At 39.2% G+C, this 19,605-nt stretch overlaps 1 protein-coding gene across 2 annotated transcripts in view; it reads left to right on the top strand.

Annotated features, from left to right (window-relative positions):
* Positions 1-4,526: 4,526 nt before the first annotated feature.
* ipo8 (importin 8) overlaps positions 4,527-19,605 on the top strand; it is a 109,516-nt gene continuing 94,437 nt past the window's right edge. Inside the window, exon 1 of one of the 2 annotated variants that reach the window (XM_073059000.1) lies at positions 4,527-4,706. In XM_073059000.1, the coding sequence (XP_072915101.1) occupies positions 4,623-4,706 (84 nt within the window). In that variant the 5' untranslated portion in view covers positions 4,527-4,622. Of the gene's footprint in view, positions 4,707-18,634; positions 18,668-19,605 lie in introns of those variants that run through there. The other variant, XM_073059001.1, reaches the window with a different exon arrangement.

Here is a 19,605-nt window from a genome sequence, read left to right on the forward strand (position 1 = left end):
CCTCTCTTGCCCTTTATCTTTTCTACCTACCTGGCTTCACCTATCACCTTCTAGCTATTCTCTTTCCCCTCCCCCCACCTTTTTATTCTGGCAACGTCCTTTCCAGTCCTGAAGAAGGGTCTCGGCCCAAAACGGCGACTGCCTGACTTGCTGAGTTCCTCCAGCATTTTGTGTGTGTTGCAAAGGCATGGTGTACTGCATTGAGTACTTCATTTTCCAACATCCCAAAGTGTTTCCACCATCTACAAAGCATATCAGGAGTGACGTGGAATACTCTCCAGTTGCCTGGATGAATGAAACTCCAACAACGCCTAAGAAGCTTTAACACCATTCATGACACCACATCTCTTAATTGGCATCCAATCTACCATAAGTGTTTGTTCTCTGTTATATAGGGAAACCCAAAAAATGCTGTTTTGAAAAAACTACAACTGAAAATTTGATCTTTATGTAACATATAGTATGAGATGACCCACAACACCATTGTAATACCCATGAAAATATAACAAAACATTGTGTGTATATTTATGCTTGAATTCAAACAGCTTGAGTTAAAACTTTGAGTTCAGAACAAGTTCACAATATTATGTAAATGAGAGCATATGGTTCAGATAATTCAACATTTTATGCTTGGGTCAAGTAACTATTTACATAATGTAGTATAACCAGTTTTCCCGAGGATAACTGTTGTTTTAAATTTTGGAACTGCACAAGTTTAAATTTCTAGCTGTCTAATAAAATTCATCTTATTATCAGGTTATAAATGAATACATTGATTGACAATATTCCACCATTTTTATATAAGAAGAGAAGTTGTCCTGGAGTTGGTTTAAATTTCAAGCTTTTTATGATAGGACTGCAGAATTCCTTAAGAAATCAGTTGTTTCTTACATAAACAACAAATGCTGTATTTCATTATTTACTGAATTAGAATTCCTTTGGTAACTGAATTGGTTAACTATATAAGGCAGCTATTTTCATATACTTCTTCCATGTGACATTTAATAAGGACTGCTGATTCATCAGGTGATGGAGAGGGGCAGGTAAAAAATTGCACAAGATTTCCATGTCCATATTTGAACTGAAGTCCCAAAGATTTCATAGTGTTTAAAGTCATAATTGAAAACTACTGGGACCATTGCCTTCCAACTGTTTGCTGCTAAACTATAGGGCTGGAATTGTAAGAGTATGGGAGCAGGAAAAACTGCAGATGCTGGAAATCTATAACTAGAGAAAATGCTACCAATGTTCAGCATGAAGAAGCAACTATGAAGAGGGGAAATTGAATTGATACTTATCTTTATATCTATTGAGAAGGTGCTGGAGCTTAATAAAGAAGAAATTGTTGGTCATTCAGAGAAGTTCAATATAATCAAATCAAAATTGCTGAGAGTTCTTTGTGGGTGTAAGTAAGCAGAGTCAATAGAGTGGAATCTGTAAATGGCAGTGTATTTGTATTTTAGAAGGCATTTGAAAAGGTGCTTCGTAGGTTAATATACAGGAGTTAGAGTTCATATTATGAGGGAAAACATTTAAGATAGACTGCAGATCATGATGTCAAGGTAAAATTACTTTCAAAACTGCCAGTTGGAGACAGAAAAAAAAGCAGATTGAATTCGAAAAGCACTGCCTTATCTGAAATTATTAATTTCAATGCTAAGACTGAGGGCCTCAATGCAGATGGATGGAAAATGAGGTGGTGCCCCTTGAGCTTACACTGGGCATGATTGCAGCAATGTGGTAGGTCGAGGATAGAGAGGCTAGAGGTGGAGAACTGAAGTGGCAGGCAATTGTAAACTCGATTTGCCCTTTATTTTTATTCACTTATTTAGAGATAAAGTTCAGTAACAGGCTTTTGCAGCCTAATGAGCCCACGCCGCTCAATTACATGCATGTGTTAAGTAACCTACTAACCCATACCTTTTTAGAATGTGTGAGGAAATGTACAGTGAGATGAGGAGAATGTACAAGCTCCTTATAGACTGCAGTGGAACTGAACCTGGATTGCTGGTGCTGTGATAATGTTACATGAACCACGATGATTAACAGAGATGTTCCAACTTGTGTTCAGTTTCTCGGGTGCGGGTGAGATCATGTGTTGAACACCCAGTGTAATGCACTCAAGTGGAAGAGTTGCAAATGAACTGCTGCTTCAACTGGAAGGACTGTTTGATGGTGGATGGTGAGAAGGGTAAGGATAAAAAGGGAGATGTTGAATCTCCCAGGTATCGCTGGAAAATGAGTGATTGGTGAAGATGGAAGAGTGAACTGGGATGTTGAAAGGAAACAGCCTTTTCTGGATTCCAGATCTGGATAGAGTTTGAGCAGGGTGGGACTTTATTGACTGGGTCTTTGAAGAATGAGGGTGATAACATAGAGGTGTATGAGTTCATGAGGGCCTTAAATAGGGTGAAGGCACATGGTCATTTTCCCAGTGTGGGGAATCAAGAACTAGAGGGCTGAGGTTTAGGATGAGAGGAGAAAGATTTAATAGGAGCCTGAGGGGCATTTTTTTTCACCCAGAGAATGGTTAGTATATGGAATGAACTGCCAGGTGCTGGCTGAGGTAGGTACATTAACAATTTTTAAAAGATACTTGGACAGATGCGTGAATAGGAAATATTCAGAGGGATATGGGAAATGGGACCATCTCACATTGGAATCTGGGCTAGTATGGACCAGTTAAGCTGAAGAGCATGTTTGCATTTGTTTGGTCTCTACAGAAGAGGAAAGGATGAGTTGAATATTTCAGGAGGTGGAAGATATTATGAAGCATGATCAATTAAATGCAAAGACTGGTTGGGTGGAAGGTGAAGAAAAACAATTTATGTTTTAACTGGGAGGAAAGGAAGTGAACAGAAGTACAGGAAATCAGAGACAACTGTTGAGGAGGGCCACAATTAAGTACACACAAAGACATCTTGAAATTGCTGATGGGGATCAAAACAGATGCTTTTCTTTCTTCTCAATCCATGGCCCAAAGTCGGAAGTTGATCGTATCCGGATTGGTCAGGGCATTAAAGGATATAGTGAGAAGGCAGCTGAATGGCCTAATTCTGCTCCTATGTCTTAAGGTCATCTGGCTTCTATTTCCTGTTCACTTCAGTAGAGACCCATCAAATGTAAACATGGGCTTCAGCTTAACTGGTCCATACTAGCCCAGATTCCAATGTGAGATGGTTCCATTTGCCTGGGGTCAGCCATATCCCTCTGAGCATTTCCTATCCACGCATCTGTCCAAGTATCTTTTAAATGTTGTTAATGTACCTGCCTCAATCAGCAACTGGCAGTTCATTCTATATACTAACCATTCTCTGGGTAAAAAAGATGCCCCTCAGGCTCCTATTAAATCTTTCTCCTCTCATCCCAAATCTCAGCCCTCTAGTTCTTGATTCCCCCACACTGGGAAAATGACAGTGTGCCTTCACCCTATTTAAGGCCCTCATGAACTCATACACCTCTATGTTAACACCCTCATTCTTCAAAGACCCAGTCAGTAAAGTCCCACCCTGCTCAAACTCTATCCAAAACTGGAATCCAGAAAAGACTGTTTCCTTTCAACATCCCAGTTCACTCTTCCATCTTCACCAATCACTCATTTTCCCGCGATACCTGGGAGATTCAACATCTCCCTTTTTATCCTTACCCTTCTCACCATCCACCATCAAACAGTCCTTCCAGTTGAAGCAGCAGTTCATTTGCAACTCTTCCACTTGAGTGCATTACACTGGGCGTTCAACACATGATCTCACCCGCACCCGAGAAACTGAACACAAGTTGAGTGACCACTTTCTGTTAATCATAGTGGTTCATGTAACGCTATTACAGAACCCAGGTTCAGTTCCACTGCAGTCTAGAAGGAGTGTATGGGTTGAGTGGGAACTGGGATCAGACATGATGGCGGAGCAACTCGATGGGCTGAATGACCTAATTCTGCTCGTATGTCTTATGGTTACCGTTGCCCTCTATGTACCACGTTAGCGTCGCAGCTTTCAGCAAGTTTTGAAGGTAATATTCCAGATTATTATCGATTTAAATTCCTCAGGCGAAGTGGTAGGATTCCCACTTAACGCATAACCATATATGACAGCATTTCCCGCACAAGTCAGCTGGAAATACCAACTATGATTGAACTGGGGAAATTCTGTAGATGCTGGAAATCCAAAGCAACACACAGAGAACTAAGCAGTTTAGGCAGCATCCATGGAAATGAACAAAAAGGTCGATGTTTTATGATTGCCTGGCTACCTGCCGTGCCCTGCAGGGTGCTCTTTGCTGCCGAGACCACAAACGTTCTTCTCAAAGAAACTTACAGGGTTGGCCCGCCTGTCAGACACCCGTCGCCAACCGCTTGCTTTTGCCCCGCAATGATGTCACGCCAACCCGCCGGAGGGGCAAGATGGCCACACGTTACCGGGGCGACCGGGGTTGGCGTCGGTGGGAGGGCACCAGCCGGTTAAAATGTTGTGTTTCGCGCCTCCTCCGAGTGACGCACAGTGACGCGATAGTGCGGAGGGAGGAAAAAAACAACACACACACACACAACACCGAGCGCACGCGACGCAATCAATCGCCGAGTGGCGTTGTCGCCCGCACGGCGGCTGAGGCAGAGGCCGAACAAAATGGATCCTAACCGGATCATACAGGCGCTTAAAGGCACCATCGACCCCAACCTCAGGATCGCGGCAGAAACTGAGCTCAATCAGGTGAGGGCTCCCGGCTCCTCTGCTTTCGGTTTGCTGGCCCGGGCTTGGGTTTAGTTGTGCTCGTCTCCATGGTCGAGGCCTGGTCTGAGCTTCGGGCCGTGGGTTGAGGGGAGGTGGGTCACCGGGCCGGGGCAGGAGAGGACGATTGCTCCTGGGTTCCAAACATTATACATCGACTAATTATACTGGGTGTTCCATGCATGGATATTCGATATAAAGGAGAGCACATGCTTTAACAAAAAAAAAACCCTGCATTTATATAGCATCATTCATGTACTGGCAGAGCGATTTCCAGCCAATATAAAGTGTCGGTTAACTGAGACACCTAGAGTTCTCCTATCCAAGTCTCAGTGATTTTATATTTGACTATTCAATATTAAGAGTTCCCTGTTGCTTAAAGCCACATTCAGAAGTACCGGGAAAGTGTATTAACAGGTTTGAGATTTTCTTGGGTATTCGCACCACTGTAATAATGCAGAGATCCTTTGAAGGGTGCAAAACCGAAGCGATTCCCAGTAAGCGCACCTTGAATGGTGGCGTTCTATTGTTTTCCTTTTCTGGGACGTAAATGCTGCTGTTAAACATTTGTTGTAAGCAGTGCAATGTAAATAAATGACAGATTTTGCTATTAAAGAGTTAAATATTGTACACTTTTAATCTCTGTATTATCTCGCAACTTCACTGCCACGAGTTGATTTGAAACAGAACATGTTGGAAGTAATGTATTTGTGATGAGACTCGTACAGTTAACATTTCTGCGTATTTTTGAGTTGCAGAGAAGGGGAGGGAGGGTAGAGAAAACAAAGGGGATGCCTGTGATAGGATGGAGATTGAGAGGCTAAATGATGCAAATGGTGACGTTGCAGGCAGAAGTTAATGAAAGGTTGTTAACATCAAATAGATCAGTAGAAGTTAATAGAAGCAGATGAATGGAAACAAACGAGTGAGCAGAAAGAGTGTTGATGGTACTTAATAAGCCAGGTAATATCTGTGGCGAGAGAAAAGTTGACTTTACAGGTTGATAATATTGTTGAATGTAAGGACTAGATATCTGAAATTCTTGAATAAAGTTCAAAAGCAGAAAATTAATCAAATAACTGGAAGTACGCCACAGATCAGACAACATATTTGCAAGAGAATTTTTTTGTTTTGGAGATTAAAGAAAATATGATATGTTTGACATCAATTATTTACTGTTAAAGTGAACAATTTTCTTCGAACATAGCACAGTGCTTAGTGTTTCACTGTTACAGCCCTAGTGACCTGGGTTCAATTCTGCTGCTCTCTGTAAGGAGGTTGATATATTCTCCAGTGACTGTGTGGGTTTTCTCCAGGTGCTTCGGTTTCCTCCCATGTCCCAGAGATTTATAGGTTAGTAGGTTAATTGGTCACATGGATGTAGTTGGGTGATGTGTGTTTGTTGGACCAGAAAGGCTATTACCATGCTGTATCTCTAAATAAAATAAGTACATTCTCTTTCTACATCAACACTTTTCAGTATCATGCTATTTTTTTGCCATTTTTTCTTTCCAATTAAAATTAATAACTTTGCATTTATCCATGTTATTACCACATCTGCCGTGTTTTTTGTTTTTTTCCATTTGCTCTATCTGTCAAAGTCACTTTGAAGCCACTTTGCATCCTGCTCACGATTCACAACCCACCCAGTTAAATGTCATTGGCAGCTGTTAAGATATTACATTCTGCTCCCTCATCCAAATCATTCTATCACTAGTCACTGCTTGCTACTCTGAAACCCGCCTACTATTTAATTTCTGTCAACTAAATTTCAAACGTGCCAGTACACCGCACCTTAACATTTTCTGTGGCCTTTATCAAATAAAAATGCAAATATACTATCTCCACTATTTTCCCTTATCTCTTCCATCAGTTACACCTCCAAAACCTCCTGTAAATTTGTCTTAATTTTCCTTCCAAAAGATCTTACTGACTTTGTTTAATCGGGTTCATACTTTCCAGTTGTCTTATTATCTCTTTTTTTCAGTACCTCACAGCATTTCCACACTATTAATGTTAGGCTAATCAGTCAGTTTTCTCCTTTAAATGAGTAGGATCATATTTGCCACTCTAATTTGTGGAAACTAACCATCATCAAAGATCCCCACTGCCCAGTTTATTATCATCAAGCACAATGTACTGAAGCCTTATGTCTCACACCATCAGATTCAGGAACATCTATTACTCCACAACCATTAGGGCTCCTGAACTGGTGAGGATAACTTCACTCACCACCACTTTGAATTGATTCTGCGACTTCCAGATGTACTTTCATGGACTCTTTGCAACTCATGTTCTCAGTTCTCATGTTTGGAGAGAGGAACTGAGCTTATGTGAGATGAACCTTCCTGGAAGAGAAGTGCAGTGAATCGTGAGCCAAGCATAATGTGAGACTGGCCTCAAACTCAAAGCTTCAGAAAGATGATGAAATTAAGCATTAGCAAAATTCACTGCAACAAATTTGATACCAGTAAACTTCTCCCAATTAGAGTAAGAAAATTTAATCTATGGAGTTTGTTCGAGTAGATAAACAGTTGTTAGAGATTCAAAAAAAAACTCAGTTCAGCCCTACTTTTCCTCTAACTCTTGAAATTTTGATTAATTTAGTTTATCTTCTTTTGTTCCACTCTTTTTCCTTCTCTTCAAGTGTCAGCTGTTGCTTCCATTTTTTTTCAGCAAGGTCCTGTTTTGTTTCCTTTGGCGCAGACTTCCAAGACATTTCTGGAGAGGAAGGAAAGATGTTTGATTTGAAGAGTGCTTGAAATATCCAGCAGAGCACATTTCCACCATCTGTCACCTAATAAATATTGTGCTATTGTCACAGCCTGGCTCATTGATATCAATGTTGATCACTATTGTACTGCATTTAAAACACTTCACCATGTTGATATGTGTACCTAGAAATTGTTGTATAAATTTGTGCACGTCACCTGGCATTATGAATTTTCAAAAATCTTGCAAGATTGTGGCAAATGAGAGACTTCATGAATAGTAATATTTATTTATTTGTACAGCATGGAACGGGCCCCTGCTGCCCAACGAGCCATGCCATTCAGCACCACACTTATTTAACCTTATCCTAATCGCAGGGCAATTTACATTGACCAATTAACCTAATAACCAGTACGGCTTTGGAATGCACCTGGAGGAAATCCACGTGCGCGTGGGAAGAATGTACAAACTTTCTTACAGAGGATGTTGTAATTGAACTCCAAATCCTGACGCCCGGAGCTGTAATAGTGTTGCACTGTACCATCATGGCATCCTTCACAAGATTGTTTAAGTTAGAATCGGAAAATGGAAACCTTGACATAAACCTCTCCATTGGAATTGCTGGATTTACACAGTAATCTGAATTAATTTGGTCTTTGGTATTTTAGTACAGCAATTCATGTCATAAGTCACTGTTCTAAGGTGCAATATAAAATTGAACACCTACGAAGAGAACAAAACAAACTGAAATCACTTCCACATTAGATGAATTGTCACTGGTGATTCTTAAAACTTCAGCTAGCAAAAGTAATTTTGTATCAGTCAGGCCATTAAACTTGCTTTCAGTAGACATTCATTTATGGACTGCTAGTTGGTTTAATGCTAAGAAATTAGATTTCTTAATACTGTAAGGTAATTTTTGAATACAGCATGACTCAGAATTTTTAGACAAGCACAAATATAACCATTTCCAAATAGAAGAATTGGCTTTTCTTTAACATAAAATATATTTTCTTTTTTTCATTTGGTCTTCTCTCTTAATCCACTTTCTTCCTTGCTTCATTCTGCTTGTATTTATTTAGTAATTCTGACATACTGAAAAATCTTAATTCAGGAATAGTGACTAAGAAAAAGAAATACATCAACCATTATAAAATGATATCAGTCTAATGATTAAGACTTGACTAAGGAGATAAGTTTAGGAAGGGAACTCTGAAGCTAAAGCCTTGGCAGCTAAAATCTGAGATGCAGAAGAATGGAGAACTGAGATTATGATTTTAAGAGTTGGAAGTGGATGTATTTTCAAATTCATTGAAAACCAAGAGTAAGATTTTAAAATTGATGTTTTATGGTATGTGATCCAGAGTAAGTTAACAAACACAAGAATAATGAACAAGTTTAAGATATGGAGAGCAGAACATGTTTTGTCACTTACATTGACTGTGATGAAGTTTCTTTGAGAGGTTAATCATGACTAGAATTAAATTGGACCTGCTGCAATTTGCCTACCACAATCAGGTTTACAGCAGATGCAGTCTCACTGGCTCTTCACTTGGTCTTGGACCACCTGGACAACAGCAACACCTATGTCTGGCTGCTGTTTATTGATTACAGCTCGGCATTCAACACCATCATCTCCTCAGTACTAATCAATAAGTTTTAGTTCTGTACCTCCCTCTTCAGCTGAATCATTGCTTCTTCACTGGGAAACTACAGTCTGTGTAGATTGGAAATAACATTTCTTCCTCGCTGACCATCAAAAATCTCAAGGATGCATGCTCGCTGCTCTACTCTCTCTGCACCCATTAATGTGTGGCTAGACACAGTGTAAACACTATCTATAAATTCACTGATGATACAACTGTTGGTGGCAGAATTTCAGATGGTGATGAGGAGACATACAGGAGTTAGTGAGATAGATCAGCTGGTTGAGTGATGTCGCAATATCAAAATTACACTCAGCGTTAGTAAGACCAGGGAGTTGATTGTGGATTTAAGGAAGAGGGAGTCAAGGGAGCACTAGTCCTCATTGAGGGATCTGCAGTGGAAAGGGCAAGCAGTTTCAAGGTCTTGGGTGTTAACATCTCTGAAGATCTATCCTGGGCCCAGCATTTTAATGCAGTTAAGAAGAAGGCATGACAGTGGCTATATTTCATTAGGAGTTTGAAGAGTTTTGGTATGTCACCAAAGACTCCAGCAAAATTCTACAGATGTACTGTGGAAAGCATTCTGACCTGTTGTATCACTGTCTCGTATGGAGGGGCCACTGCACAGGATCAAATAAAGCTGAACAGGGTTGTAAACTCAGCCAGCTCCATCATGGGCATGAACCTGCTCACCATCAAGGACATCTTCAAAAGTCACTGCCTCAAAAAGGCAACATCCATCATTAAAGACTCCCACCACCCAACACATACCCTCTTTTCATTACTACCATCATGGAGGAAATACAGAAGCCTGAAGACACACACTCAATGTTTTAGGATCAACTTCGTCCTCAGTATTCCAACTGTTGCTGATGTCCAGAAAAGTGAAATAAATCTGTTGTCATCTTATGTGCAGACCTGGCATTATGCCCCTGAAGTGTATTAGAAATAGGTGGCTATAGATAGTTTCATGAGGGCTATCTAGACAATGGTGCACAAGAGAGATGAGAAGCCCTTGCAGGTGATTCTCTGAATGTGATTTGATGGACAAGAAAACAAAATAAGGACAGTTTCACGAGTTAGACAGTGGAGAGGATAATTAGAGGGCAATTGAGTGATCAATTTTACCAGCGGCTGTAGTAGATGTTTTGAAAGAATAGGGGATAGTTGGCCATAGTCAAAGCCACAAAAATTGTCATATGAGAAATTGGTAATATCGGGTTTAGCACTGTTCTAAAACTCAAAATGCAGAATTGCAGGACGATGGCTATGGGAGACAATAAATTAACAAAACAAGAAAACAAGGGTTTCTGATAGGAAATGGAAGTTGTTGGTGAGAGAATGGCTGGCAAGGAGGAGGAATAGGGTGGGAGAATGGGGGAGGGGCAACACCACAGGAACTGAACATGATGGGAGAAGTAAAGGTTTTAATGAGGACAAGGGCAGAATGTAATTTAGTAAATTGATAGGAGAATGGGAGAGTTTATAGGAGGCAAAAGATACAGGAAAGAACAGAGCAATGAACCGAAAGGAGCGGGAAGAGAAGGTTGATATGTAGTTTGGAATTGTTTGATGAGGATACACTGAGTGCAGAGAGTGAAGGGAGAAAGTGGAGGGAAATTTGGGTATTATCTCTGTTGACCCAGCTAATTTGTTTCCTGCAATCAGAATTGCACTTTAAAAGTTTCATCTGAAATTATCTTAGCATTTTGTTTATAGAGGCTTGGTGTGCAGAAATTACTTCTTGTGTTACCTACAATGCAATTCTGATTATACTTAAGAAAATAGTTCCCAAGAGAAAGGCAGTTTGGAATGTTCTGAGGTTATGACGGGTGCTATTTAAACTTTCTTTTCAATATTGACTCTTTTCACTTACTAATTACATGATACAGCGAGGCTGCTTGACATGCTGGATCTCAGTAGAGATGTAAAGATGGTTACATCAATTCTGTTCTCCAGTACCTCTTCAATTTGTTTTCTTTCACAAGCCCACCAATTCCCCTCTGATTATTTTGTCATTTACACACACGGAGGAACAATTGCATTAACCTAACAGCATTTCTCTGTGATTTGGAAAAACACTGGAACACCCAGTGAATGCCCATGTGATCACAGAGATGATATGCAAACTGCAGACAGATAAGTGCCTGAGATGCAGGAGTTGTTGGGCAGAAGCATTAATTACTGCACTATCATGCCACCTGTTTCTTTCTATATGCTTTAAATTTCATTGTTTCAAATGATGAACTATAGAGCACATTATTAATAAGATTCCAGATGTTCTTTCAACATTGTGGATTTCATGGGCATTCACTTTTATGCTTGAAGACGACAGCAACTTCTGGAGTTCAAGTATACAGTGAAAATAGAGGTTCCTGTTAGTTATTCTGCTTCTCCACAGACTGCAGTTTTTTTTTTAGCTTTTTCTAGAATCAGGAACTTGATATATATCTCAGAGTTGTAATACAAAAACATAAATGTTGTTAGCCCTTGTTGCATGAGATGTGAGAGTTTTTAAATTAAATCCTATGCAAGGAAATGTAGAAGGAATTTATATTTGTGTGTGTAATCATTCCTCTTGCTAAATATTTTAAGATGCAATGTTTTAAGTTTGTGACATTTCAGAGTATCCTGCATATTCCAGTCTATTTTGTGTTATGTAAAATGTTTAAAATTTTAGATAAAATTATGCTTTTTAATTGCTTGCAGTCAGAGATTTTTTCACTAATTTGGCTAGTCAAGCATGTTATTAACTTTATAGCTCCCAGCTACCAAGGCTCCTGTTGATCTGATACCTGTTAGAAAGTAGAAAAGGGAAAGTCTATGCTATAAAGGTGGTTACATTTTTATGAGCAGCTTTCTTAAAACTCAACAGTGAATGCTGTTGCTTTGCGTAACCACAGAGTTTGGGCTGTACTCTGTGGTCTGGGACCTGTGGGATTTATTATTGAATTGAATTCAGTCTCCCAGTTGTTAAAAATGTAATGTTGTTGCAGAGATTAAGTATTGAAGATTCTTGTAATCACTTCCTTTACTGCTGTTTTGGTTTTATTACTGTAATATCATATGTTCATAGCCCATTTAATGAATGTAATTGTCTTCAGAATTTAATTTACTTTTCCAAGCCCCCATATAAATCATAATTTTTTGGAAGCTGTGAATCCCTTAATAGCCTGGAAAGTCCAACCTGCTTGGAAGCTGCCATGGTATCTGGTCTCTCTCTGAGCCATCTTGTGGTTTCTGGTCTTTGCCTCAGCTGTTCTTACAGCTTGCCATTTATCAAACTTTATTATTGACTGTTGTTCAATTTGTCATAAATTAATGTTCAAGTAATTCACAGACAATTCACTCCCATCTTCTCCAGGAAGGTCTCTGTATCACTTAATCACTTGATATGCACAAAAGTTTGCGTATTCAGTCACCCCATGAGCTGGAAGGCAAATGATTCGAAATGTTCTGTCTTCCTAATTCGTCAAGATGAAGATTAATAATATATTTTCAGATTATCCATTTATAATCTCCTGCAATGGTAAGGCCTGAATTCATAGACACGCATTTAAGTTTAAAGTACAGATTCAGATTTTCATTGTGCTGCCACTCCATGTCTTGCTTGCCCTATGGTGTCAGTTTCATTACTGAACTTGCTGCTTATACTCTGTTTAGAAAACCAGCAGAAGCTGGAGCAGGCAGGTGACAATGACGGATGTGTTGCAATTGTTGAAAATTCTGGGCCATTTAAAAAAGAAAACTGCAAGGACTAGTGATTTGAAATTAAAAATACTGCCAACGCAGTATGAAAGGAGATAAATGTTTCTATTGTAGGTCCTTTCATCAAAGCCTCTGCCTGCATCTGAAAAACTTGTTAGCTTTTCTGCTTTTATGTGATTTAGTATCAGCATCCTTCTTGGCATATCAGAAGTTGCTTGGGTTCATTGATACCCCTGCAGTGCTCACTGTAGTGCAGAATGATGTAGTTGAAGTCAGTTGATTGCAAAATTTTTCTGCATTTTTTTTCTCCTTATTCATTTTGTGCATGTGAATTTTCCAAGTGTATAAATTAGAGTGTAGTGCAATCCTATCCCTTCCCATATTGTGATTTAGAAACATGTCTACTGGCCGTCTTAATGGATTTAGTGGGTGTGATTAATTTAAATGTTTGGATCAGAATTAAATGCAGTGCTACAGATGCTGTTGGACTAGAAAATACCAGACATCAGCTTCTACCTTTATAATTCATTGTTTTAATAATATAATTAATTACTGCTCTTTTTTTGTAGAATATGAGCAACAGGAAAATGAGTACTGGCAATGAAAGTAGTAATATAACGAAAACCAATGTTGTTAGTATGCTGAATGGTTGCCTCTGTCATGGTTTATCATGGAGATTGTACAGTAATTGTTGGCATGTAGTGATGGGCTGGATTTTGCATATAACTGGTCATGTCAACTTGTGTGAGATTCTACGGAGAGTAACAGAACACTATACAGTACTACAGTATTGGCCCTTCAACCCACCATGTGCCAACCTTTTAACTTATTTTAAGATTAATCTGACCCTTCCCTCCTGCTTAACTTATCATTTTTCTATCATCCATGTGCCTATCTAAGAGTCTCTTAAATGCCCCTAATGTATCTGCCTCTACCACCACACCTGGCAGGGCATTCCATACATTCACCGCTATCTGCATAAGGAACTTGCCTCTGACATACCCCCCCAGTAGCCTTTGATCCCTTGGCAATTGAAGTGTTGTGGTGTGAGCATCTATCCCTGCCACCAGTTCAAGCATTTGCGTGCCATAAGTTTTCTGATTCTTTGTGATAGTGTTCCTGTTTAAAATCAAAATAATCCAAAAAACCAATTATTCTTTCCACTGTCGTTTTAAGAACTGTGTTCTGCTTTAATCCACAGTTAAAAATCTGTATTTTTTGATGGATGCTTTATTCTCAATTAATAAGGTTTGATAGACTCTTGGCAGAATTGTTCAGTAATGTAATGTAATTGCTGCAACATACAAGAGTTTAACATTAATCCCATAACATTTGTGTGCCACAAATTGTCTTAGTTCATTATTGTGAGTTAATGAGACATCTGCGTGCTCAACTATCCGTTTTTATTATTTTTATTAGTATAACTACATTTTCACCATGATGGCCTGATTAATAGGGTACACTGGCACTTTGTACAGTATCACATGTATAATTAAAATGTTCTGTTATTCCTTATAAAAATCTGAGGCTATGCAACAAACTCTTTGATTTCATAGCACTAATTTGTGTGATGCTTTCACCTTTATTAAGACAGACCACAGGTCCCAGATTGAATTCATTTATTTTGATTTAGTTGTTTTCATTTGAGCTGCTGGCATAATTTGCAGTTACCATTTCTGGATGGTGAAGGGGAAAATTAGCCCAATTTCCTGCTTTTTGTTCTTGTGCATGCATTCCAGTTGAAGTTGCTGTCTGTGTCAGTTTTAAGCAGGATGAGATTCAGCTGTGTTTCTGTGTGTGGCTGCTGATACCATCAAAATGTCAAGTAAATCTACCAATGAGATAACAGTTGTTGCCAGTGGAAATTCCCAGCAAGAGTCACTGCTGTCAGGAGCAAACTGAAAATGCGAGAGTTTAGAGCAGATTTGTCTCACTTTTCTGCGGCTTGTTTTAAAATAAGAGGGGAGTTATTTCACACGCATTTCTACAAACTTGGAGCTGAATGAACGAGCAGATTTACACATTTCTAGCACCAGCAGTATTCTGACTCTAGGATGTGCATCTTCTACAGTTGGACTTTGTAGTCTAAATGTGCAGAACAATTTTAAAGTAGTTCTGCCATGGCCACAGAATAAATTGTGGTTTACAAGTGAACCATATTCCTTTATTTTTGCAGTATCTGAATTATTTTTATGCTAGGTTGTAAGTGCCTAAACTTGCTTGCCCAAGGTATCTGCTCTTTTGGAGGCAGTGTGATTGGAAGTGGCTTATGTCTGTAGTAAGAAAAAAATGTTCTATCATATTGATTGGAGAATAATTTTTAAAACTTGCTAATGCTGGAAATATGAAATTAAAATGGGAAATGCAAGAAACTTTCATCAGGAAAGGCATAATCTGTTGAAAGAAAAACCGACTCAATCTATTCTTCGATCTCGCTTTTGTTTAAACCACACATGTTAGTGGGAAAGAATGCATTCTTCATAGTGGATTGATAGTGCCAATTGGCTGCACTGTTCAACCTGTAGAAAATATATTGTACAAATATCCAAAAAAATAACGTGGTACGTAATACAATGCACTTATACTAATACACCCAATGACAAAGTGTAGTACTGTAAGATTTACAATTAATTTGTTTTATTTAGAGACACTGAACAAAACAGACTCTTTTGGCCCAGTCAGCTGCCATGCCTAGCAACCCACCAATTTAACCCTAGCCTAATCACAGGACAATTTACAATCACCAATTAACTTACTAACCAGTACGTCTTTCAACTGTGGGAGGAAACCCACACATTCTACGGGGAGGATGTACTGACTCCTTACAGACAGCATTAGAATTGAATTCCAAACTCTGACGTCTTGAGCTGTAATAGCGTTGTGCTAACCACTATGCACCTATACATACACCTATAACCCTATACATACAACTCTTAATCATGTCAAATTAATATCAATACAAAATATTTGACATTAAAGTGCTTTGGAATTTAGTAGTCTTGTGAATGCTAATTTTCCAATACATTTTGGTCAAGAGCTGTGAGAGCAATCTCTTGGATTTTCGAAGAACATAATTTGAAAATTCATAATACTTGCTGTGCTGGGAGAAACGTAGTTCTCATGACAAAATCTAAGACATTGAATGATAGGGTTTGGATGCAATAGTCCATGCCCTGAGCAATTACAGCTAGGAAAACTGACTGCTACAGTTGAACATGGTACAATCAGTAGGGATATGGTGATGTAGTGGTTATGTGGTTGGATTAGAAATCTGGAGTCTTGGATTAGTGATCTGAAGTGCCACAATTAGTCATAGAGTATTATACAGCATGTAAACAGGCCCATTGGCCCACCAAATATGGGCAGACTGTCAAGCATCTGTTTACATTAATTGTTAAAATCCCTTTTTACTCCTGTCACATCCACATCAATTCCCTGAAGATTATACTGTACACATGTACACCAGTTTACAGTGGCCATTTATCCCAGTGGTATGCTTTTGGGAAAGGAAATTGGAGCACCTGGAGGAAATCACATTTACAAGGAAATTGTTGAGATGCTCAAAAGCAATATATGAGTGGCAATAGGAGACTTCAGCTGGACTAGGATGGCTATATATGAGGGCATGTAGTGGGAGAAATAACTTTCATGATCAGTATGCTTCACACCAAACAAGGAAAAGGGTACTGCTGTACTTGGTTCTGGGAAAAGAGTAAGTGACAGTGGAAGAATAGTGTTATTGAGCACTACAACACAGAAACAGACCCTTTGGCCCACTTAGTTCATGCCAAGCTATTCTGCCGAGTCACTTTGACCTGAACCTGGACCATAGCATTCCATACCCCTCCCATCGATATACTTACATAAGTCTTGCTTAAATGTTGAAATCGCATCTACCACTTCTGCCAGCAGCTGGTACCACACTCTCATCGAGCTCCGAGTGAAGAAGTTCTCCCACGTGCTCACCTTTCACCTTTAATCTATGACTGATAGTTCTAGTCTCACCCCACCTCTGGGGAAAAAAAAAACTTGCTTGCTTTAACTCTATCTATATCCCTTGTAATTTTTATACCTCTATCAAATCTCCCCTTATTCTTCTATGTTCCAGGAATAAAGCCCTAACTTATTCAACCTTGGCCTTTACGGATGAATATCTAAGAAGCAGTAAACATAATATCAAAAGGTTTTGTGCAGCAATAGAAAAGAAAATATATTCTCAGGCAAAAATAGCCATTGAGAGTTAGTCTTTTAGAGATGAGAACTGATCTGATCCAGGTAAACTAGAATCACACCTTGATAGTCAAAGCTATAATTGAACAGTGCTCACACTGAACATGTTCATCTTGCCTCTCCGCTCTCAGTCCTTATACAGTTTTTTGACCCAAAATGTTAAGAGTTCCTTTCCTCCCACCTGTTTGACCTGCTGAGTTCTTCCAGCAGATTGTTTGTTGCTCATGTTTCAGCAACAGTCCAGGGACATTCCCATGCAGGAGTAGTGTAGGTAAAGTAAAGCTGGAGCTCAGTGGATAACTAAAAGTCTAGAGACTGAAATAGAGTTGGAGAAAAAGGAACATATGGCTATTGCACAAGTGAGAACCAGGCTGATTACCCAAAGCCAGAAGGGAAGTGAAAAAGGGGGAGAAATGCAAAGAGTGATATGTTAGCAAATATGGTCCAAAATATCCTACAAACGTGTAAACTGAAAAAAAGGTTGTAAGAAGACCGGTGAGGCTCAATAGTAAATTTTGTGAATACAGAGTGCATGGAAGATGTACTAAGTGTGCTCTTTACAAAAATCCTTAGATGGTGAATTGGTCTTAGCATAGGAAAATATGATTAAACTTCTGTATGGGTTAAAAACTGGTAGGTGGCACTGTGATTATTGGGGGGGGGGGGGGGCGGTACCTGTTCCCTATATTAGAAGAATCAGCATTTGCAAATATTGCTTGAAGGTGGTAGGGAAAAGAGGTAAAATGACAAAAGGAATTTCTGCCCCCCCCCCCCCCCCCCCACACCAAGGGCATTCATGGAGATGTATTCATTATAGCATTTATTTAAAAAAGCTGGACAACTTTTGAGAAGGCACAGGAGCGGTAGTATTTGGACTGCTCGTGTAGAGTCTCTAGATTTAACAGGCCAAATAGCCTCTTTCCATGCAAAAAAAAATTCTATAAATCAGTAAGTTAAGAATGCTGGTAAAATTTTGACAAGTTTTTCGATTGGTGTAACAAGTAAAGAGAATTTTGAATTATTGGTCTGAGCCACATAGTTTAAAGTACCAAGTCCTGATTTTGTACTGAATAGGCCAACTACAACTGGAACAGCTCCTGGGGTTGCTTTGAAATTTGAACTAACAATCAGCAAGATTCCTATTCCAAATCATTGTCCAGAACTTTTTGCTTGGCAGTATGTGTCAGTTTCTACAACCATTTCAAATATAAAAATGATTTACTTCAGTGAACTGCTGAAGGGCTCTTCATGTTTGCGGAACCACACCTATGCACAGTCTTAAGGAAAAAAACAGCATGGCTTGTTTTTGTTGCTGAACAATGGGGCACTTCAATACCTACGTAAATTCTCAAGCAACAAAATAGGTTTGTTATGAGTTAGACTGAGCCTCGGAACAGTCCAGGTTTTTTTTTGTGGGAGGAACACTTTGATGGTAAATTTGCGTGTAACACTATGAATGAGAGTGATTTTGTTTTGAAGCTGATTAGTGGATTTTATGCTAAATTCTGACACTCCACAAATTTTTTAAATTGTGCAAAGTATGAATAGTTCTCTGTATTGGCTAAACTATTTGTCATTTTGTTTAAAGCACACATACCTAGTGCAGTTTGATCAGAAGTTGTGGAGCATAATACCTGAATTATGGAGGTCAGTACTTTTATTTCAAGTTAGCAGTCAATGCATTCTGTATCTGGGTTTGAGGCTTTATTGCAGTATCAAGAGTGGTTTAAAACAAAATAGTCCAGAATGTAATTACATTTGATTAATGTAGTTAATATTGATTTTTAAAAATTAACTATTTAAATAAGATTTTTGGTAATTTGAGGGATACTCCAATATGAATTTGCTGAGCATCTAAAAATGATTTTTGCTCATAGGTTAAGAACTAGGCTTCAATATTAGACATTTTTTAAAAAATATAGTCCTTGGGGCACTAAAACTTATTTTGGAGAATAATATTTTCTTGACCCAGATTATTTTAATATTGGTGGAAGTTGCTGTGAAACTGCTGGAATGAAATCTAGGCAGAGGTATAGATTATATGTCAATGATGAGATTCTGGTCAAGAGACAACACTGATCTGCAGTGTCTGTCAAGGTCATATCTCAGACTATGTTATTTTATAGTAAGGATGCTTTTGGGGGTGGCACAGGGAATTAGGGAACAGGTTAAGGATTAGAGACAGGGAGTCCGGCTTGGAGAGCTCTGCAGTAGAAGGCTAGTTATCCTTGTAGACAGAGGTCAGTGATAGGTGCTCAGAGGAAGGCCAGTGATCCCTGTGGTTAATGACCGATGAAGGTAAGCCCGTAGACAGGGATAGGTTATCACCAGGTCAGCATGTCTTTCCAAGTCATCAGGTCCCAGGATCGGAGGTCTGTGTGGTCGAAGCCTTAAGGTTAAAGCTGAAGTTGATGAGCCCAGAAGTCAGGGTCCAATGTCAGAATGTCCAGGAGTTGGAGTCTGATGCTTATGAGGCTGAGAACTCTAAGTCAGCAAGTCTAGGTGTTGGAAGTCCTGTGATCAGTGAGTCATGAGGTCAATAATGAAGGTTAGAGACCGAAGCCAAGACCCAATTGTTGAGGCCC

Source organism: Hemitrygon akajei, chromosome 10 (assembly GCF_048418815.1).
Source record: "Hemitrygon akajei chromosome 10, sHemAka1.3, whole genome shotgun sequence".
NCBI classification, from domain to species: domain Eukaryota; kingdom Metazoa; phylum Chordata; class Chondrichthyes; order Myliobatiformes; family Dasyatidae; genus Hemitrygon; species Hemitrygon akajei.